The sequence below is a fragment of the Aplysia californica genome, unplaced genomic scaffold, assembly GCF_000002075.1.
Source record: "Aplysia californica isolate F4 #8 unplaced genomic scaffold, AplCal3.0 scaffold00603, whole genome shotgun sequence".
Lineage (NCBI taxonomy): Eukaryota > Metazoa > Mollusca > Gastropoda > Aplysiida > Aplysiidae > Aplysia > Aplysia californica.
Window position 1 is genome coordinate 319,784 of NW_004797873.1, and position 23,997 is coordinate 343,780.

The 23,997-nt window shown below is 39.7% G+C and overlaps 1 protein-coding gene across 3 annotated transcripts in view; it reads right to left on the minus strand.

Annotated features, from left to right (window-relative positions):
• Nucleotides 1–2,979: 2,979 nt before the first annotated feature.
• Nucleotides 2,980–23,997, minus strand: part of LOC101863053 (rab GTPase-binding effector protein 1) — a 41,884-nt gene continuing 20,866 nt past the window's right edge. For all 3 annotated transcript variants that reach the window (XM_005107442.3, XM_005107441.3, XM_005107440.3), the window contains 14 exons: nucleotides 18,804–18,926; nucleotides 18,251–18,267; nucleotides 17,264–17,525; nucleotides 15,528–15,623; nucleotides 14,713–14,840; nucleotides 13,661–13,882; nucleotides 11,531–11,629; nucleotides 10,998–11,036; nucleotides 9,324–9,425; nucleotides 7,865–8,054; nucleotides 6,982–7,148; nucleotides 6,017–6,133; nucleotides 4,760–4,870; nucleotides 2,980–3,773 (listed from right to left, as the gene is read on the minus strand). In XM_005107442.3, the coding sequence (XP_005107499.1) occupies nucleotides 3,606–3,773; nucleotides 4,760–4,870; nucleotides 6,017–6,133; nucleotides 6,982–7,148; nucleotides 7,865–8,054; nucleotides 9,324–9,425; nucleotides 10,998–11,036; nucleotides 11,531–11,629; nucleotides 13,661–13,882; nucleotides 14,713–14,840; nucleotides 15,528–15,623; nucleotides 17,264–17,525; nucleotides 18,251–18,267; nucleotides 18,804–18,926 (1,841 nt within the window). In that variant the 3' untranslated portion in view covers nucleotides 2,980–3,605. The remainder of the gene's footprint in view (nucleotides 3,774–4,759; nucleotides 4,871–6,016; nucleotides 6,134–6,981; nucleotides 7,149–7,864; nucleotides 8,055–9,323; nucleotides 9,426–10,997; nucleotides 11,037–11,530; nucleotides 11,630–13,660; nucleotides 13,883–14,712; nucleotides 14,841–15,527; nucleotides 15,624–17,263; nucleotides 17,526–18,250; nucleotides 18,268–18,803; nucleotides 18,927–23,997) is intronic.

Genomic DNA, 23,997 nt, shown 5'->3' on the forward strand with positions numbered 1-23,997 from the left:
ACACAGAAACAGTTTTAAAAAAAAAAGGAAAGTAGGGTAGTCCAGGGATATCCTCTGACTACCCGCAGTTTCAAGAAACGTCAAGAGAAAAATTACAAAAAGAAGCAAAAGCAGAGGGATAAGCATGCAGGGAACAGGCAAAGAGTAGAGAGACAAACTGGAGTTATTTCACAATGTTAGCTGGACTTCGTTTTCTGGAAAAGCAACAATAAATATTGTCTTACTTACAGCCATTTGGAAAGTATATATCTCGCAGGGTAGCAGCACACCTATTGCAACTAGCGTTTTAAAAATTTACAGGAGAAATAAAAAACTTTTTCCACTACAATATCCATCAGCAACACATGAAAATCCAATTTAAAGTATATTTTTACTAAATAACTGCAAAGCTCTGAGGTTTTTACAGTGCATGCCCCTTTTCACAGTGCCTTGGAATATGTCAAAAAGTGATTTCCCCCCCCAAAAAACGAATTACGATACTTGGAACTGTTACTCCTTGATTTGACGTTTAGCTGGAGCCCACAGTAAGTCATTTAATTACGCATCACTATGTATGGAAAAGGAAATGGGGGAGGCCAAAACAGAGAGGGAGATATGCTCGGCTTCACATAACACTGAAAAGTTTTGAATTTATGGAATGCATTATCTTTACCTTTGTGGAATGTCAGTCTTGACACTACAAGAGAAGAACTACAGTCGGAAACTGCTCTAAAGGCCACCTGTCCAATACAGCCACCTGTATAAAAAAACCACTTCCCCCTTGGGTTTTTCCTGCATTATAATTACACTGCACAAGACATTCACCTCTCTAAGACAACCATTTTTCACCTTGACAGAGGGAGGCATTTGGGACAATTTTGACTACCATTAGATTTAAATACATCCAAACACCCAATCCAAACCAGCAAAAAACCCAAAATGTTCTAGACAGTTAAAGTGTGCCATACCACCCTTATCAGAAGACATACTGATCCGACTCTACAATTCATTGCACAATGAGTCATACTTAACATGCAAACAACACTAACAATATCTTTAAAAAAAAGTAAAAGTTCCAGTAAAAAGTGAAGACACCTTAGCCATGAAAGTCTCCAAGACAATGTTGACATATGGGAGTTCTGTCGTCCAAAGGCAGAATGACTTAAATGCACATTTCATGAAAAAACCCATCAATTTTGATGTTTCATATTGCTTACATAGCTTTACCACTTTCACTTTTAAAACAAGATGAATTTTGGAAATATTAATAAATTCATAACACAGGCAAGGATAACTCAAACACGTCGGGCATTGACAAACGTCTTCAACACATTGAAAATACAACGAAAATTTAAATATATATCAGTCGAGAAATGGCAAATTGTACCAGCTACTAGTGATTTTGAGTATTCCCTGTTCTTGTTATCTATGCCGACTGTATAATCATTATCATTATTGTTATTATTGCTATCATACTATAATGGCAAGACTAGTGATACAAACCAATAAAACTAAAAAACTCAATTTTGTCAGATATGTCCCTCTGCCTTGGGACAACGGAGTATTTACACGAGCAAGTGAGAGCATTTACAATGACATAAACAATGTAGTTCTGATCAAAGGGAAATCCCCTCATCACACTTCCACTACCCTCCCGATCTCTATTTTGGATTTCCTTTGAAGTAAAATACAAATACAGAAACCAAAGCTTAAAAGAGGCTTTTCTCATCATAAAAGCTGTTTATCTGTAGACCTCAGTGTGTCTTTAGTTTATCTACAACTTTTCTACAGAGCTTAAAATAGAAGACTTTTGCTATGGCTAGCCTTTCTACACTTGTTAATGAGCATATACTTCCCGCAACCAAACAGCTTGTTAGGAGCGACAACAGAGCTGTTTAAATTCATTGAAAAAACTCCAAAACATTTTCTTTCACTCAACTGAACTCATACAAAATACATTGTCCACTAAATACACTCAAAATACTTCACACTCCACCCACTGAATACATTCAAAAAATTTTACTTTGCCTCCATTGAATGCACTCAAACTACTTTACTTTTAGTCCACGGAAAACACGTAATACTTTACTTTTAGACCAATGAATACACCACTTTACTTCCACTCACTAAATACACACATAACACACTTAACCCTCACTCCATCGACTACACTCAAAATACTTAACTTTAAGTCCCCTTAACTCACTGAGCACTGGCCGGTCCGGAGTCTCGACAGTCTCTCAGTACTGGCTATTTTCACACTTTTTCGAAAAATTCTCAGGAATGTAAAAAGCGACTATAGCTTCATTTTTGCCTTAGACTACGATACATTTCTCCTCTTTATAACACTTTATACTTTACTAAGCTAACTGTAAAACTACTTTTTCCACAAATTTTTAAAATACCCCTCTATTTTCAATTTCAGAAACCCTTTCTTCTCACTGAATGAAACAGAAAATAACACCGCAAATCAAGTATTGTAGCATAAAAATGTAAGGACGAGATACAGATATCTATATTTTACTTCGTTATTATGATACTGGCTTGCACAGTTGTCAAACATCCCTAGATCTAATATTTAAAAAACAATCATAGGCAAATTGAAAAAGACATTGAGCCTTCTCCAGTAGGTCACAAAAGTGAAAATAATTTTCATCTAAGCCACTCCCAGATTTCAGAAATCTTCATTTCTGGTTAGGAAAATGAAAAATCTAAAGCTTCGTACAAGAATTATATTGCTTTATTAGATCGTCATCTTGGGGGGGGGGGGGGGGATGCAAAAACCCAATCCCATCCAAGTTCGGGACCAAAGCTCATTGAGTTAATTCACTTAAGATACCTTTTACACTTACCCCACTGAATACACTCAAAATAGTTTACATTCAGTCCATATCTTCACTAAAACTCCTGTGCCGGTGACCAATTGTGACGATCACCAGTCGGCCCAAACCAGCAGTTCCGTGTCCACTCGTTCGAGAGAGCCGCTGGCAAAAGGGGGGGGGGGGGGGGGGGTAAGAACGGCCAGCAGAAGCCAGCTCTAATAGCACTCTTCACGTCCGTTGAGTACAGGAATTTCATTTTGTGTACAGTTGAACAGTTTTTATCAGAATATGTGTCGCAGCAAGGTGGAATTTGGCGCTTATCAGTTTTTGGGCATATGGAGTTAATCTTAAACTTGTTCATTTGTCCAGCTTTCAATGGAAACAAATATCCATCTATCTTGAAATATTTCTTATTGAAGGAGATGAGAGTTGCCTGGTGGCACTTTAAGTTTGGGACTTCCAAAGCCCGAGTTTCTTTGGAAAATACTTTTACATTCTTCATACCTTTGATCAAAGTTTGTCAGTAAAATCCACAGACATGTGAATTCAAATGGACATAAAAGATTAAAAGGCATTGAGCCCCCCCCCCCCCCCTCCCCAAATAATAAATCCAATAAAAATTGCTTGATGGGCGGAAAACCGACAGTTTCTTCAGTTTCATCATTTTGACAAGTACCCATTTCCACCTCGATGCCACACATATTTTGTGTACGTTGAACAATTTATGTCAGAATATGTTGTAAAAAAACACCAAAAAAAACAAAAAACAAACAAACATAAAAAAACAACCTACTAACAGCTTATCTAGTCAGGCGTGGCCGGGGGTTCTGTGCTGAAGTAGGGTGTGGCATCTTTGACCAGGATTGTGTGGCACACATCACAGACTTTGGATGGCCGGAAGTTGGGGCCGCTGTTGACTGACTTGGTGGTGCAGTCCGAGCAGAAGATCTTGCCGCAGTGTCGACAGTGGTGCTGGGCAGGAAATGTTTGTTTCGTTTTAGTAAGGAGTAATACAGCACTTGTGACTCAAACAGGTCATGTAGGTGTTGAAGATTACAGGTATTAGTAGAGAGAAACATCCCCCCCCCCCCAAAAAAAACAACAAAAAAACAACAACAAAAAACAAATCGAGGGGAGATAAAGATGACAGATGTTTGATAGGAAAGAAGCAGCAAGCTGGAAAGGACGGGGTAAATAGAACTACATCCACACAATAACTGTCATAGAGTGCAGGACAGAATCAAGACAGAGAGGGAAAGAAATGAAGTAAGACATACCAGTAGTGCCCACTCTTTCCCACGCTCTCTCTATCTCTCTCTCACACACCCTCATTTTTTTGGCTTTTAGTTTAGTAAGAATTTTACAGCGCTCACAACGGCATAAGGTCACAATCATGAGCACGTGAAACACGAGTTGCATTCACAACAGTTCACAGCACAGATTGGTTTTGGTCAATGATAAGATTGAAATTTTTCTTCTGAACAAACAAAACAAGACACATTCAGAGCATATCATCACCACTATATTCTCAGACAACCAAGTCTAGAGGTGCCAAACGAAACGGCTAAGAAAAAAATCCTGAAGTTTTCAGACGATGTAGAAACAATTGCACAGGGACTAAAAATAATTACTTTGTTTAATATATCTTGAATCAAGACTATTTTTACTATACACAGTCTGGCACAGATGGCACGAACACAGAAAACTCAAAATCACAGCTAGCTCGTACATTTTGCCATTCCCCCAACTGATATCTCTAAGAATTGCCAAATTATGAAGAGGGCTTTTTTCAATTCTTCCACAGATTCGGTCTGAACAGTGTCAGTCTGAAACAAATATAGGACAGAGAAAACTCTTACAATAACAATTTTACGAAAAGACACTTCAAACATGTCGTATTTAATCTTTTCAGAAGACAATTACAGCCATGCAGTCCATAATATTTTCACAATTCTTACCTTGCGTTTGGTGACAGTGAAAGGTTGCTTGCAGTTGCTGCAGTCATCAACATCATCCTCATGCTGCCAGCGCACCTCAGTCTCCGCCTGACGGATTTTCTCCAACTGAATCTGGAACATTTGTGGTAAACGTTTGTAAGGTTTTTAAAAAGTTTTAGTACAGGTTTTACAGCGCTCGCAACTGCATAAGGTCATATGAGCACCAGAAGATTGGAGGTGTTACAAGAGTGTACCAAACATCAAAAAGAAGAAGGGGAGATAAGGACAATAAATGTTTGATAGGAAAAAAGAAGCAAACTACATCAGAGTACCTGCCAACCATCCACGTTTGTAGGTTTGAGTTTTCGCAAATTGGGTCATTTACGAGGTAAGTGCCTTGATCCTACCTTATAGAGACAAAATCAGCTTCATGGGAAACAACTTAGAAAAAAGACAAAGAAATACTCATGTAGTTGATTTGGGAAAAAAATGGGACACAAGCACAAAACCAGAGGTTCCATGACAAGATGGGAAAAGAAAAGGTATAAAACGACAGTAACTTTATTGTACCTAAAAAATTTCACTATGAAAAACGAGTGAGAGCAGACAAAGAAAAAACCCACGTAACTGTAAGGACTGACTGAGCTTGACAATTGGACAGTTTCACAAACAAAAAATAAGTGACATATCCATTTTTCTGGTTTTGAGAAAAGTGAAGATTTTCGTTCTTCACTCATTCACAGAATAGTCTTGAGCAACTTTGTTTTTAGAGTGAACATGATGTTAGGCTTAGTTGATATTTGTTGAATGATGAAACCTATGTTGGCTTCTTATCCTTTAAATTGATGAGATCTCCCCACATTTTTGACAAAACGCAAAATGTCCACAATAATAAGGAAGAGAGATAACCACTGCCAAACTTTTGTCAACCACAAGAGAAGTCATGCGACTTAGGGAAGAATTTGATGGGAGCACAGAGGACATTTCGCAGTTTGTCACAAAAGATCTACAGCTTTTGTCAGTTTTGTGAACAAAAAAAGAAGTATTTCTGCAATTCTTTAGAGAGATAAAATCGTGTTTTGTGAAAAAGAAATTGACTCTAGAATGGGCTTCACCTTTCTCGGTACCACAATACTAGTTTTGGCCAAAGGTCAAAAATGGCATTTGTCACATTGTGTCGTGAAACTGTCCAATAGTTCCTGCCTGTATTAGTTTGAGTAGAGGTTTTACGGCGCTCGGAACAGCATACGGTCATATGAGCGCCAATTTCCTGCCTACCTGTAAGGACTGACTGAGTTTGACAAAATCTCTCTGTACAGCCTCACTGTTGTCCAAGTCCACTTGTAGAGACTGCACCTTGCCCTTCATGTTGTGGTTCTCTGTTTCCAGCTTCGTCTGAAGGAAAATCAAAATAATAATAAAGATAATAACAATAATAGTTGAAAAATTAGATATTATAACATTAATACTAATAATAATCATGGACAATATTAAAAATCTTCATGCTGCTCGTTCCCATTTGGTAAAACATTTTCAATGTACAGTACAGTGAAAGAGATTAAATTAATTGACAGGTGACTGTATTTAGATCATAATACTTCTATGAAAAGAAAAAAAAAATCGAGCAATGAACCAGGCAGCACCAAAAAAAAAAAGTAGAATACAAGTAAAAACTCAATCACAGTTACATTAAAATCTACTGGAATGGCTATAACCAACAATAAAATGTTGCTCTCTATCTCCCTTTCACTCATTCAAAAAGTCAACCCAGTGCTTAGGAGCTGTGACTGTGTCATCCAAAGGCATTGAGATGCATCTAACAAAATAAAGCTTTTTGGTTTTATCGGTTTATTATAATAATAAATAATAATCTACGGCATTTATAGAGCGCCCAACCTCAATTAAAGTACACAGGCTCTGAGCGCTTTACAGTACAACAGTAACATATGATTAGTACATCGTGTTCTGACAAAAAGAAAATCTCTCTTTAACGTAAAAACAAAAATGACTCTACTTGACATTTGAATGAATTAAAGAATTTGATCTCTCTTAAAACTACTGGGCAAAGCATTCCAGATATAGGGGCCTTGACATTCAAATGCCCTTTCATCCATTGTTTTAAGTTCCATAAACAGTAAAACAAATTTCTTTTTGTCAGCTGATGACCTTAAACTGAGAGTTGGAATGATTATAAACATTAAAACTAAAAATCCATCATTCCCCACCTCTCGCCCACCACTGACCTTCTTCTTGTCCATCTCCTCCACCCTCTCCTGCATTTTGCCGATGAGCTGCTTGGATTTGGCCTGTATGCTCTTCAAAGACGCCTCCGCCTCGCGCAGTTTGCTCTCCGCCTCTGCCCGGCTCGAAGATTCCTTCTCCAGGTCCTTCTTGGCAGAGTCCAGCTCACCTACAGGATGTCGAGACACAACTGGCTTGTTTACATCAATAATATTATTTATACTAATAATCTTATTATAATGGAGCTAAACCCATTTGTGAGGTCATTATACATTTTTTACACAGGTGCCATAAAATCTACAAAAATATAATTCAGTTAAGCATTGTCACAAAGGGTTATGTGGGCATATTTTAAAAGTTCTGAAATTTGATAGTTTCTCCTGTAAATCGAAGATCTCAAATGTTAGTTTTCACTCTGCCATTAGCCATTTCATATTTCACTGGGGACTACTTTCGTTTCGGTTTGTACTTCATCGCGTGTGTGAGACAGCTGCTTCTATTATTTCCAGATCTAGAATCTTGACATCCAACTCTGTTTGGAAGTGTGCTTCGCAGTGTCTATGGATACTTCAGGCCAAACTTCATTGTATTGCCTTTTTTTAGATACATTTGGTGTAGTCATGTCCCAAACACGTTGACTTCGTTTAAACCCACAAATTGGTTACTTCATTGTATGACGTTAAAAAAATTTGGCACGTATTTGGTGCATAGTTTTTTTTATACAGCAAGACTCTAGATCTAGATCTCTCTATATCCTAGATGTATTTGGAGCACAGAATCCAAGACTGATTTGGAGTAGTTAGGAAGAACAGAAGTGCGGTTCGTGCATCCACCCCTATCCCTCACTCCTTTCATTCACTGGCAGTCACTGTATCGTCGTCTTACCCAGCTTCTCCTGCAGCGAGGTGATCTCCTGCGACAAGGTCTCCTCCAGCGTGTTCTTCTCCTGCTGCTCGCCCATCACCTGCGACTTGAGGAAGACGATCTCGCTCTTCAGCGTCTCCTCCACGTGCTCCTTGGCCACCTTGGCAGAGATTATCTCCTCCCGGTACTTCAGCAGCAATAGCTGCATCTCCTGTAGAGGAGAAAAAAGACCCCAGTTATTTAAGTAAAAGTTTTACGGCACTTGCAACACATTAAAAGTCATATAAGTGCTGAAGATTAGAGTTTGAGGTTTCAGTAGAGGTTTTACGGCCCTCGCAGCTGCATAAGGTCATATGAGCGCCACAAGATTAGAGGTGTTACAAAAGAGTAACAAACATAAAAAAGAAAGAGGGGAGATAAGGACGATAGATATTTGATAGGAAAGAAGAAGCAAACCACACCAGAGCACCCGCCAACCACCCACATGGGGAGAAAAAAGACCCCAGTTATTTTAGTTAGAGTTTTACGGCACTTGCAACACAATAAGGTCATATAGGTGCCAAAGATTAGAGGTCTTACAAAAGAGTAACAAACACAAAAAAGGAGGAGAGATAAGGAAGATAGATGTTTGATGGAAAAGAAGGAGCAAACCACAACAGAGCACCTACAAACCACCCAGAAAAAAAAAAGAACAAAAATTTTCACAACTGGCACAAAAACGTACCATACCATTAAACAAAAGCTATGAGAAATTTGACATGAGAAAAAGCACATAAAAAACAGAAGTCATGAAGGTCAGTCGAAATTCCAGTTGCCTCAACATTCATGTGAATAACAAACAACTGAAACAGGTCAAAGAGTCTGAATATCTTGTCAACATTTTTACAGAAAACGGGTCCATTGATAGAGAAATAGAAATACAAGCTAAAAAAATCAACAAAAAAAACACCATCACCTATCAGCTCGCACCCTTCCTATCTTATCTAAACATCTCTCTGGACAGGTTATCACTTCAGCATTTAAATTTACACCAACACTATGCTATCAGCTCCAGACCTGGAAATTAAGTAAAATTCATAAAAGCAAAATCACTACATGCAAAATGAAATGTATCCACAAATTCTTAAATGTCACAAGAAGAATCAAGCAGAGAAACAAAGGTGTCTAGTTTAGTAGAGTTTTACAGCACTTGCAACACAATAAGGCCATTGATAGAAAGAAGGAAAGATTTATTTTTTTTTCGGAAGAGTTTTATGGCACTTGCAACACATATAAGTTATATAAGTGTCGAAGATTAGACGTGTTACAAAAGAGTAAAATACGCAAAAAAAAAGAAGGGGGGGAGGTAAAGACGATAGATGTTTGATAGGAAAGAAGAAGCAAACCACACCAGAGCACCCGCCAACCACCCATAAGGAGAGATAAGGACGTCAGAAGTTTGATTGGGAAAGAAGGAGCGATATAGATCTGGTTATCTCACATCTAGGTTGTTGGGCAGGTTGATGTCCTCATTCTGCAGCTGCTGGGCTGTCTTGGAGTATTTGTCCACCAGGCTGTCATTCTCCTCCTGGAGTTTCACCAGCTGAGGAGAGAAATGGACAATACAGAGGTCTGTCTCCATTCTGCACTCTCAGAATGGCCACCGGTCCAAGACCATCACTTGCACAAACGATCCCCCCCCTCCTCCCCCTTGCTTTATTTTCTATATGTGAGGCATTGTGGAGAAATCAGGCACTCGTCAAAATAATGAAATCGAAGAAAAAGGGATTTTTCCATCAGTTTGACACCTTTTATATTTATAAGAAAACACATTTCCATGTGAATTTTACTGAAAAATCTTTTTTAAAGACACAAAATATGTAATTTTCAGTTTTCAAGGCCTCTTAAACTATTAAAGTTACCATACTTTGGCGGCCATTTTCTCATTTATTTAACCACTGAAACCAGTACCTCACCTTCTTCAATCGCAAATATCTCGACTTCTATTCATTTTTTTCATTGAAAGCAAGGCAAATAAATAAGTTTTCAGAAGATATCACTCTACATGCCCAAAAATTGACGAGCGCCTGATTCCACTGCGTCGTCACACATATTATAATGAGTATTTCTTGAACAATTAAAACTGTACAATGAACAGTTCAGGGTAGCATTCACGATTCTCAGACTGAATTTGAGAAAACATAGTACATCGACACTATAATGGTTATCTAATTCTTTTTATTCTGGCCACGAGTATACTCATAATGAGGACTAGGCCGGGCTACGAGTAAACTCGGAACAGCTATACAGTGACATCAAACAGCTAGTTCTGCTTGTAATTACCAAAATACGCAATTACGGCGCCGCTAGCTCAGTCTGAATACTTCAATTTTCCAATGAACAGCGTTTTTTTTGTTTTTGATGGCTGCAGAAGCTTGAGAAATGTCTCGAAAACGCAGGTTCACGACCGACGAAGTACTTCAAGAAGTGGCGCTGGGTAGGGAGGGGGAATTAGATTAATCTGAAAGCGACTCTAAATCAAGTGGTATAAATTCTGTTGTGGAAGATAACGAAAACGAATTAGACTCATTTAATAATGATTCGGATCGTGGTGAAGGGACAGGTACTGGAATTCATGCAGTACCGATGGGTAGTGCTAGATCTATAAAATCCAATGGGACATTGTGGGCATGGCAATCAGGGTCAAGTTGGAGGGTGGAATACACCTCAAAATCTACATGGTGTACTTCCTAACTGCATACATTTTTAGGTGCTAAATTCAATTTCTAACATAACTGCCAAATTTTCTTAAAATCTTAGAGTAAATGTAAGAAATACAGCACTTTGAAATATACACATTGAATTCTAACTCATATGGTGCGGCGGCCCCAGGACGGGTATAGAGGGCCCAGGATAAATACAGTTAATGTAATGAAAAAGCAAGAGGAATAGACAAAAAATAAGAAAACAGCAAACTCTAAGCGCTTCATAATCTATACTATTATTACCCCAACAGACCTGAGAGCATTCTGAAACAAACTCAACTTCCTGGGAAGCATACAGTGCAAGTAGCCATTTATAGGCGCTAAAACACTAACATACTGACAAGATCTTTCGCTGTCTACGACAACAACAACAGAAGGAAAGAACAGAATCCACTCATATCGTAGCTCACCTGCTGTTGGACCTCTTCTCTACCAGTCGTCAACTTATCCTGAAAACAGACAACATTATAAAGTAGAAGAGACTGGGGGGGAAACAACAAAAGGTAATCATTGTCATTGTGTCCAATTTCAGCAAAATGTTCATGTCAAGAAGACAAGATAGGATAGTATACTTTATCAACCCCTCTTTAGAAGAAATCAATCCTATGCTAAGACACATACTTATGGGTACTACTGGGATTTCCTGAAAGTAACTCAAAAATTTATAAAATTGCATTTACTAACAAAAAGAATGTTTAATCAAACAACCCATATGGGCTTACAGAAAAAGAAGTGCTGAGAAAAATGACTGTTTGAAAACAGATCTCAGTGTAAATAATGGACAAATGAAAAAAAAAAGACGTCCCTGCACACACAACTAGGAATAATGTTACTTGTGAAAGATGCCTGTTAAAGAAAAAACTGTGGTTGGTTAATTCTTAATTATCACATTTTGTAAAACACACATACACACACACACACACACACATGTACAAAGACTCACACAGTGGACCTGGAGCTCTGACTGTGAGGAGGACATCTGCTCCCGAAAGTCTTGCACATATTTCTCACACTCCAACAGTTTTGAAGACAGCGTGGTAATCTGGAAAATACAACAATGTCTGTGAGTGCAAGCATGCTGTAAAATCATTATGTGTATGTTGCCAAACGTATGAGGAGGAGAGGACGTGAGAGAGGTTATGTGTGTATGGCTGTGCACACTGGGCATGAGTATGTGTGTGTGTGTGTGTGTGGTGAAACACCGAACTATTGGGCAAGCATCTGGACATTAAAGATTTTAAGTTATCTGATTTTATCATGTCTTAAAAGGTTAAAGACATTGAAAGTAGATAGTTGGCAGGTGCTCTGATGTGGTTTGCTCCTTCTTTCCTATCAAGCATCTATCTTTCTGATCTCTCCTCCTTTTCTGTGCTCTTAATCTTCTGTACCTATGTGACCTATTTGTGTTCCAAGTGTCATAAAACGCTTAGTAAAACAAAGACACTAAAGTCATGCGGCAAAAGTCGTTTGTCAGATGCAGATCCTTTGTCAGTCAATGCAGGGAACTGGAGATGGTCAGTGAAGTTGAAAGAAAGAGCTGAAGGGTCATTCCCTGAAAAATGAAACTGCAGTGACACACATATGTGAGGCATTGTGGTGAAATCAGGCACTCCTCAAAATAAGGAAATTGAAGATATCCGCATTAGTTTGAAAACTTTTTTATAATTTTTGTTTTTTTGGCTTAACACCAGTTATGTCCATTCAAAAATACATTCCTGTGTGGATTTGGCTGTAAAGCATAGATTAAATGCTCAAAAAACGTAAATTTCCAGTTTCCAAGAACTCTCAAGCTTTGGAAATCAACAGACTTTGACGGCCATTTTCTCGTTTATTTTACCACTGAAACAAGGCGACCCGACCTCCTTCAATCACAAATGTCTCGACTTCTATTCAAGATACATGTGTATTATTTGCATCAAAAGATAGACAAATGAACAAGCTTTAAGATGATACCAATAAACTCCAGATGCATAAAAATTGACGAGAGCCTGATTCCACCGTTTCGTAACATATCATATGTGTCACAACGTGGGGGAACCAGGCCCTCATCAATTTTTGGGCATGTGGAGTTATTGGTATCACCTAAAAGCTTGTTCAGAAGTCTCGCTATCGGAGAAAAAAAAGCCCATCCATCTTGAATAGAAGTCAAGATATTTGAGATTGAAAAAGGTGGGACTGCCAGGTTTCAAAGATAAAATTAGCGAGAAAATGGCCGCCAAAGTTCGGTTATTTCCACAGCTTGATATTCCGTTGAAACTGAAAATTTACATTTTTTGTGACTTTAATCAACATCTTTCAGTAAAATTCACCCACAAATGTGTTCTTAATTGGACAACAATGGTGTTAAGCCAAAAAACAAAAATTCGATAAAAATTGAGAAAAATGGCTGGAAAATACCAGTTTCTTCAATTTCATTATTCTGACGAGCGCCCGATTTCACTACTACCTCACATATCGTGAAGATGGTGACCACCTAGAAACTGAGCTGTGAATGAGTAGCCCCCAACCACCCACGTCAAGAGATTAAACTATGACTGACCTTCCAACTACCCACGACCAGAGGTGAGCACCCTCCAACCAATCACTGACCTGCCACTGAGCACCCTCCAACCACCCACCGACCTGCGACTGAGCACCCACCAACCACTCACAAACCTGCGACTGAGCACCCACCAACCACCCACTGACCTGCGATCGAGCACCCTCCAACCACCCACTGACCTGCCACTGAGCACCCTCCAACCACCCACCGACCTGCGACTGAGCACCCTCCAACCACCCACAGACCTGCGACTGAACACCCTTCAACCACCCCCAACCACCCACTGACCTGCAACTGAGCACCCTCCAACCACCCACTCACCTGCGACTTGAGCACCCCCTAACCACCCACAGACCTGCGACTGAGCACCCTCCAACCACCCACAGACCTGCCACTGAGCACCCTCCAACCACCCCCAACCACCCACTGACCTGCGACTGAGCACCCTCCAACCACCCACTCACCTGCGACTTGAGCACCCCCCAACCACCCACAGACCTGCGACTAAGCACCCCCAAACCACCCACTGACCTGCGACTGAGCGTCCTCCGCTGCGTTCTTCAGGGCCTCCTCCAGCTCCGACTGGTACTTGAGCAGGTTCTTGTTGGTCTGCTGCTCCGAGGCCAGGGAGCGCTCCGTCTTCTTGAGCTCCGAGCTCGAGTTCTTCAGCTCCTCCTGAACCGTCTGCAGCTGAGCCTCGTAGTTGGAGCACATGCTACAGGGGCGGCCCAGCTTGTCACGGGCTGCTCGCATCTGAAACAGAGACGATCGATATTTTTTTCTTTCATCTTTTATTAACTCTTTAAACCCCGTTGGACGCTGGTAGCGTCATTCATTGGACGCTGGTAGCGTCCGGCGGTAATAACCCTGTTCCCCATTGGACGCTGATGCCAGTGACAACTGTTTCGTTTCATTTAGTGTTAGTTTTTGCTTGTTTTTCGGAACTATTCCCAAACAAAGTTTATTAGTAATGACTCAGCCTTTGTTTCTGCCATTTAGAAGCTAGAAGAAAGCGTTTGGGGTTATAATGAGACATAGTGAGCCAAGTTTAGGTGACCGTAGAAAAAAACTCTGGGGAACGGTGGAAATAACTCAGGGTCTAAAGAGTTAAAAGTAGGTCCAACTGTTTTTATGCCCCTCATCGACAGAACTTTGATCATTTAGGAGGAGCACTTCTGACCCTGTTTGTCAGGGCCAACACAGACTGAAAGATACACAACATCAAAGGCCCATTTCCCAGCTAGTATACAGCACCTATTTAGTTTTTCTACCAGTTGCTCCAGAGGAAGCCCAAGAGGCGAACGTTGAGCTGTGTCTATTAAACAAATTTGGAACATTTTACATTTTAATTTCATTTTGTTTGAAAATGATGCAAGACTCTCCCTCCTACTCTTTCCAAACAATGATGATGATGATATGATGATGATGATGATGAGGATGGAAACAAACCACAACAAAGCTGAAGATGATGATGATGAGGATGATGCTGATGCTGATGATGATAACAATATTGAAGAAAACAACCACCAAAATGATGAAAAGGATAATGACAATAAAACAACAACCACGAGTATCAAACTCACCTCCTCCTGCAGGAGAGCCCATTCCCGCTCGCTGACCAACCGCTTCCCCTCCAGGTTCACCTTGCCAGACTTTGCCGCCCTTACACTTGCCACCAGAGATTTATGGGCTTCTGTCTCTGGTGTGGGGTCTGGAGAAGGACAGAACGGCGTCAAATAAAGAAATAACTCTGCTCAAACTGATATTTCTAGATTTGGCAAGAGTTTTACGGCACTTGCAAAAGAATTCGGTCATATAAGTGCCGCAGATTAGATATATGTATATGTATATGTAGTATAGGGTTTTTACGACGCTCGCAACTGCAGAATAGAGATGTTACAAAAAAGTAACAAACATGAAAAAGGAGAGATAAGGAAGACAGAAGGAGCAAACCACTCAAGAGCACCTGCCAACAACTCACAGGTCAACAGAAGGACAGGATGGTATCAACTAAAGGAACATCTCGGCTCACACAGATACTTGTAGTTTTAGCAAGAGTTTTACGGCACTTGGAACACAAATAGGTCATGTAAGTGCCTAAAATTAGATGTTTCTTGGGAGTAACGTACAATATAAAATCAGGGTGAGAGAAAAGGACCACCAATGTTTGATGGAACAAAAGGACCAAACTACATCAGAGTGCGCATCAACCACCCACATATGAATATTTATTAGAGAGACAGAACGGCATGATAATAAAGGAACATCTCTGCTCACAAGCACATTCATGACATTATCTTTGACAATTGTTTCTACGTGTTTTCTTCCATAATTCCTTCTTTTACAAACTTGCAACTCGTACAAAAACAAACACGAAAAGAGAAACTGGGATTCCAACCTGTGATGGCTTTCATCTGGGCAGCTGTGAGTGACGGCAGGTTGAGAACTTTCTCCGGGCTGATCCTGACCGCGGTCAGCCCTTCCCGGGACCCTCCTGGACCACGAGGACAGAACATTTTTAGTGTTAGTACGAGTTTCAGGGCACGTGCAACAAAAATAGGTCATATGCATACCGAAGGTTAGAGGTGTGCCATAAGAGGAACATACAAAGCAAAGGAAGATGGATAAGGACAGTAGTGCTGGGCGGCGAGGTTCCCGGTTATTGAAAGCTAGGAATCGTAGGAATCGACTCCGAACCCAATTACTTACTTTCCAATGATGTGATTTCTTCCTGTGGTTACCTGGTAGCTCCGAACATCTTCAGGATTTAGAATAACCTTGATTTCGGAACACTACGGAGCATCAATAAAAAAAGAAGATTTTACTGATTAAAGTAACAGGTAACGGCTGGTTTACGTAAAAAGGAGTCGTAACTTTTCTTTCGTAGCATTAGTCTTGGGAATCGGTTCCCGACTAGATTCTTCGCCCAGCTCTATAGGACAGCAGATACATGTTGTTAGGAAACAAGGATCAAACCACACCACAGCACCTGCCAACCACCAACGGAAAATAAAGAGAGAAGATAAACAATTAAAGTCAAAAGTTCATCTTGTTTGGGTTTTTTAACTCACTGACTACTGGCCCCTTTCACCAGTCACTAGTGCTGAATACTGGCATTTTGGCGTACATTTTTTTTTAATTTGCTGAATGGAAAGCCTAATCAGTTAACCTACTTGTGTGAAAAATTCAAAGTACAACTACGACTTGTTTTGGACTAAATCAAAATTCAACTTTCGGAGGAACACTTTTTTAAAATCGTTACGCTGACAAAAAAACAAAAAAACAATCCTTTTTCTCGAAACTGCTCTGACTTTAAAAAAGGTATTTCCTCAGCTTACGGCAGAACTGTGCTGCAGGGCAAAATAGAGGCAAAGAAAAAAAAAGAGAAGACCTCCTACATTGCACATTGAAAATGTAAACTCTAACAGTGGTCTACAACTTCATGGAATAATACATCAAAGCAGAGACCGGGGAAGATGAAAACCTGTAGTGACAAGGAGTGGGGCACCAAAAGACAAATACAGCCTTGGCGACGGGTAAAAGGAGATATTTCTCCATCCAGTAACCCCATTTCTTTTTCTGTTGTGATGTATATTTCAGCGATGATTTCACAAAACTCCTCCTGCCAGGATGTTTATTCCCATTTCCTTGCCAATCTGTCAGTGGTGGAACAACAGTCCACATGAACATCAACGCTCGTAAGAACAGACATGATGGTTATTTGATTTGACGGTAAAGTCTCGGCCCTTTTTCATTTCTTATTCCTTCTTCTTTCCTCTCTCAATACAGAGAGGGTCACTATCTTCAAAAACACGAAAATATCTAGACTACTCATTTCTAGCAGAGACAACAAACTCACACATTCACTAAAGTATACAGTGCAGTGTGTTTTCTTTACACAATCTCTTTTTTTTCATTTTGCCCACTTAATTTTTGGGAACATTGTGAATAAGCAAATCGAAACACCCAGTTTTATATGTTCCAGTGCAGCAGGATCTCTTTTAACATTTCCCCAAAAAACACGAATCTGCAAATTTCTTTAAAAATCGTAAAACTAAGGAACTCTATTTCTGTGTGAAAAAACTTGGTTTGCAGTAAATTGTGCATGAAAAGTAGGATCACTCAAGTACATACGTAAAACACCATCAGCCTCATTCAACGACCGCGTCTCGTGGACACCACTGTCTAGGAAAATGGCCGCCTCCTCGTCCTCATCCCGAACCTCAGACATTTCACAGCTGGATGATGACCTCTTCAGCGTCTGCTGCTGCGCCGAGCTGTTCCCCGCTCCCACTAGACTGGAAGAACTGCCACTGGCCTCACGGAAGGCTGGAGAGCCCAAGGACCCTCCGGCCACTTGCCCAGGACCACCTGCGGCGTCTGTGGCATCATAGTCCTGTACACCCAAATAAAAGGAGTTACTGTAAAAGAGATCTTTCGCCTGTGAACACAACACATCCCACTAAATTCCTACCTTAATAGGACCCGCAAGGATACCCCATCCGACTGCCCGTTGTGCGACTGCCAGGATGAAACAGTACCACACCACCTCTTTAACTCCCCTGCACTTTGCGACCTGCGTAGCACCTACCTACCTGCCTCCCTAGACATCGGAAATACTCTATACAGCGACAAAGCACAGCTGATAAAAACATGTAAATTCTTTACCATATTGACAGACCAAAGGGCTAGAACCCAAATGGCCGCTGGATCGGAAAAGTAAAGTAAAGGAAAAGAGTAAATTTTCGTCAGGAGGAAACCTTAGCGCTGTTCTTGGTTGTGGATAAAGGGAAAGTAAATTTCTTCCTCGTGACTCTCTAAATTAGCAAGCTGGCAGACATGAAACATGGCAAACCCCACTGACACAACTATTAAGGAAAGAAATACCTTTTCTTAAAAAATATGAAATTCTGTGAACATATTTTTCACTGCAACTGATGTCATGAATTATATTACTAGGGAAGGAACTACAAAATAAGAAAACAAGTACGGAATGATTATTACTTTAAACTAAAATTTCATTTTGAGGCTATGTAAAGTCAAAACCATCTCTAGCATCTATGTGTCGTAAAAAATAAAATATTGATATCTATTTCACTTCAATACAAGTAGTTTCCTCACCTTTTTGCTTTCACTTTCTGAAAAATAAAAAAGCAAAATATTAAAATACACAGATAAAAAACAGTACAGCTTCTCTCTCATAATAAAGAAAAAAAAGATATAAAATATAAGAAAATTATCATGAAACATGAAGAATAGGACAATGTAAGGGTACAACAGATGTATGCGTGCGCGCACACACACCCACACACACACATGCACACAAAACACTAACCACTACAACTCTTCCTGAATTTCCAACAATCCAGTTAATGCTGGCTCTCTCACTCACACACACACCTGCACACACACACATCCAAAGAAACACCAACACACACACATAAACAAAAAAACACAAACCATTCCAATTCTGGCTAAGTTTCCTCTCCCTCTCCCTCTCTCTCACTCTCGCTCTCTCTCTCTGCACTTACATGACCAAAATTGAGTCTAGGTTCGTAAAACCCCAACTCAATCAATCAATGAATCAATCAATCAATCAATCTCTCTCTCTCTCTCTCCCTCCCTCTCCCTCCCTCTCCCTCTCTCCCACACCCACACACACACACAAACTAACCACTCCGACTCTGGCTCAGTTTCCTTCGCTCCTCTTGTTCCTTCTCCTGCCTCTCTCGCCGCTGCTCCAAGGCCTTGACCTTTCTCTCCTGGGCTTCCCTGGCCTCGTCTTTCTCTTGAAGCTCTGTCAAAGAAAAGTGAAAAAAAAAAAATACCATCAAACCAGCTTTCCTGGCAACCTGATCAAGACAAACGACCACCTCGCGATTCTCCTTTTGTTTTTTTAGAAAAAATAATATAATAAAAGCGTTCAAGACAATCACCTGTATACACAACCACTTCTCACCCCCCCTCCATCTCTTCTTTGAGTTCTTCCTACATTATAATGGCAATATCCAAAACGTTCAGTGTCTAAGACAACTGCTTTTCTCCTCGAAAACGGGCGCCCTTTTTATACACAATTCCTACTGAACATCTGTCTTGATAAACTTTAATTTCAGAACTTTTGTTTTTATATTAATGAACAAAACGAGAGTTGTTAAGTCATAGGATTTAAAATTTGTAAGAGTTTAACAGCAACTGCCGCAGATTTGAGGTGGTTCTAAAGAGTAACATACAAAGAAAAGTAGGAGAAGCAAAAAGGACGATAGAATTTGGATAGAGAAGAAGGAGCAAATCCATCAACCGCCCATTAGTAGTAGTTTTTGTGTGAGCAAATTAGCCCAATAAAAGACATATTGCAAAGTGTTTGCATGTTAACTGTACAAAATGAAGCCTATCTATCTAAGCTGACATAATAATAGTGGTTCAAAGTGCGAGACAATCTTCTACAACAGACCCTACTTTCTTTAGGATTCTTATTTTCCACAATTCAGAAAACACAAATCTAGACAAGAAAAACTAAAACATAGAAAGTAACTTACTTTTATCATATAAACTTTTCACATTATAAAAAAAATGACTCAAAACAAATTGTTCCAAACTATTAATTTGCTTTCTACAAGATAACTGTGTCTATAATGTAAACAAAAGAAGTAAATTGTTGGGTGAAAAAGGTGAAAAGGAGAGGGGTTTTTTGGTGGGAGGAGTGGAAGGGGTCCGTGGAAAAAAACTGTGGGTAGATGGGGGGTGGGAGGCTGAGAAAGAGCACGGACTGGAGTGTTGAGACCAGACAACGCTACCAGCAAGAACTCTAATTGTCTCAAAGCTCAGATATCATTCCACTACTCATGTAAAATATCATATCATACGTTCATTCACCATATCTCTATAGAAAAAAATACATTATGCAAAATAAGTGCTATGCAAATAAATACTGAATGAATGTAAAACAAATTTGCAGCAAGATGCATGATGAACCAAAGGTATTGTGTACATGCAGCATTCACATCCAAAAAACTGAACTTCCCACAAAAACAAGTTTCAAAACTCTCATCCATAAATATAACAATATACATGACTCTGTAAAAGTAAACATTTATTAGTATGCTGAGGTATACATTTTCAGTTTTATGTTCTGAAACATGTAGGCTAAGCATCAAGAAAGAGGACCCAAGAAAACATCATTTGGTGCTGGGAAAAAGCAAAACAAGCAAACGGAGAAAAAAGAAGTAAAGTAAAAACAACAACATCTGCTGTAGGTGCTCTAGAACCACCCTGTATACAAGGATCTAAGAAATACTCGCTGTCAGTTTTGAGCGGCAGTAGACATTCTTTGGGATATCATCAAAAGAACAAGAAAACTATAGGCAACAATTAATCAGAACAACACAGATGACTTTTGTGGTTGTATGAGTTTATTGCCCTACTATGCACTAGACCAAATGTAGGTAATTGTGAAGTCGTAAACAGAAAAGAATGTAAATAGCAAAGAAGAAAGAGAGTAAAGACAAGGAGAGAAGAAATGTCAGAAGACATATCAAAGCGAACACCAAAAATGTTCACATGAGCAAAACTCCAAGCATGCTATTCTACAAGAACTTCTTTTAATTATAATATGAGAGGGATTGTATCGCTCGCTCCATGCTCATTCTATTGAACAACTACAGTGAACAAAACAGAAAAAGTGATGTGTAGAACTCTACCTTTAATCTTTAAAAAAAGGTTTGCTTTAACAAATAATAAAGTGTTCAGCCTTAAATCAAAATTGTCCGGGAGCAATGTGGAAGTTTACCATAATCTTAATACCTCTCCAGCATCCTTTACTTCTCCTTATGTAAACATCATCTCCCAGAAGTTCCAGTCTACTTTAAATAACTTTTATATACATTTGTAACAAGGGGCATTATCCTCAATCGATTTGTTTTGAGTGGCCATAATTGGTTGATTTTTTTTAACTTTAAGGGTTTTATAGCAGTGCTTGTCAACCTTTCTTATAGTAAACGTCCACTTTAGCCACCTTTAAAAGCCTAAAAATGTTTGCTCCGCCCACCTAAATGTATTTCCAAGCGGGAAAATGAAATAATACCTCTCACTCTACAGATGATTCTCATTGCCCATCAAAATTACGATATTGCCCAGGATGGTAAGCATCGCTTTACAACATATGGCAAATTTTTTTAAAAGACACTTTTGATTTACGTCACTGTAGCACTTGGGGCTTGCAAAATGCACATGGGGATTCAACTATTCTCAATTAGCTTATCCAATGAGGTGGGATCTGTAAGTAATTACCAGGTAAGGTCATGGGGGGGGGGGGGGGAGGGGGGGGGAGAGGTTGGAACACAAACGGGAATAGCAGGAAGTACAAACTCTCTCAATCGCGTTTCAGCAGTTCCCAAACAATTCTGTATTTTTACCTCTCACTTGTGTTCTCACACACACACACACACATACACATGCACGCACGCACACAGGCACGCATGCACGCACTCATGCACACACACACACGCATGCACACACACCAGTTGTTGACTCTTGTTATTTACTATTCAAAGATAAATGCCTTACTGGGCATAAATAAGGTCCCTTTTAAAGGTAGATCACTTGTTTTCCCATCAGGGCACCCAACTGAGCGAAAATATTCCACGAAGTACAACAGAAACAGTTCAGACCCCACTGGGAACACCAAATTCATACCCTACTGAGCTGCAACCATACTGTTGGCTGACAGTAAAAATTGTTGACATTTTGCCTTGGTGTGATGGTGTAGTTAATGGCTAAATGCACAAGGCATGAAGTAAGGCTGAAGGGAAGATGGGATTGGCGAGTGGGGGTAGGTAAGACATAATCCAGAAGTCACTGGTGAGGGGTGCAATGTGTGTGTGTGTGTGCGCGTGTGTGTGTGTGTGTGTGTATGTGTGTCCGTGTGATTGGTAGAAGGATGTTCCATGAAATATTGAGAATACTGAGAAGTGATTGGGGGACGAGGATATCAGACGTAATCATCGAGAAGATTTGGGGATGGAAGAAGGATGTCAGTCAGATATAATCATTGAGAAGAAACGGGTGGCTGGGTGGTGGGGGGGGGGGGATTTCAGACGTAATGGACAGAAGTGACGGGTGGGATTACTTTGCCCGTTGTGTGTGTCTACTCTGGCTGAGAGTACAGGTGCTGATGCTTGTCTCTTCATCATGCGCAACCGTCTACCTTTACTCTTGGCCTCCCCACCCTTCTTCCCGTCTTGCTCCACATTGTTGTTGGAGTCATTTTCTGTGATGGTGGCATCAATTCCTGCTCTTAAACCTGAAAATATCGTGCGGGCATTGTGACTGCTCTGTTGATTAATTTTCCCTTCTTTAATCAGAAAATATCATGCACACTTTGAGACTGTGTTGTTGACTGGGGTCATTTTCCACTCTTAAATCTGAAAATATTGTGCACATTTCAAGACTGTTGCTGGATGGAAGTCAATCCCGCCTTGAAAGATCAGAATTTTTCTTCAGCATCACATGCAAGTTCATGAGGAGCAATACTGGAATAGAGAGAGTATGCATTTTCTGAAATGGAAACGGATGTCCCACTCAGACCATCAGAAATGTATTAAAAACTTTTTTTTACCTACCAGTTAAAAGCTATGCAGACTCAACAAAAGTAAGGCAGGATGCCACATTCCAATCAATGATTTGTTCATTGGCAAAACAAAAATCACTGCAATGTGCAATCATCTGACTTAAATTTGTAGGCCTTTAGCTACCTCAGAATTATTAAGTTCTACCGGAGATGTCTCCAGTTCTACCTACTCAGTACCTAGTTTTGAGAGATTTGGCATCCAAACATTTTACTTTCGCAATATGTCGAGCTTTTTTAAATGCAATTCTTCGAATATCTTGATAACAACTCCGAATATTCAGACGATTTTGGTAAATCAGATAGAGCATTAGCTTTCTGACCTGCTGGTCTTATTAGTAACTCATAACGGCTAAAAATGTCAGATAAAACTTTGTCATTCTAAGGTAGCGCTTTGTGGTTTCATGCACAAGTAGGAAACCCACATAAAATAACAGTGCAGTTCCCATCATTTCCAACACACATTCCAGAAAGCCTTGTCTGAATTACTCTCCACCATTTTATCTCATTAAATTGTGCACACGAGAAAGAAATAAACACAACAAACTCACTAACTATTAACAGAACAATAACTAAGCAACATCATGTTAGGGTGCAACACAAAAAAAGGGACAATATGCACACGGCATAGAACTGCAAAACATACGCACTAACCAATAACAGAAAAACAAGAAAACAAGGCAGTTGAATCTGCTCTAACAACCACCTGTCAAAGACAATCCCCCTGTACAAACGACTACTTTACATTACGCCCCTTGAGTTTTATAAATAATATTTTAGTTTTAGTAGAGGTTTTACAGCACTAACTGCATAAGGTCATATGAGCGCCAGAAGATTAGAGGCGTTACAAGAGAGTAACAAACATAAAATGGAAGAGCGGGAGATAAGGACGATAGATGTTTCATAGGAAAGAAGAAGCAAACCACACCAGAGCACCCGTCAACCACCCACAAAATATTTATAATGAAACTGCCCAAGAGATCAGCCTGTCTAAGACAACAACTTCACACTTTTCTCCTTGACAATGGGTGGCCATCTTGGACAATTTCAACTTTACTACGGGATGGTGTCAAAAACAAAAGAACAATATGTATACAAGACAGAGAACAAAACATAGAACATGATGGTGTTAAACAAAAAAAACAATATGTATACAAGACAGAGAACAAAACATAGAACATGATGGTGTTAAACAAAAAAACAATATGTATACAAGACAGAGAACAAAACATAGAACATGATGGTG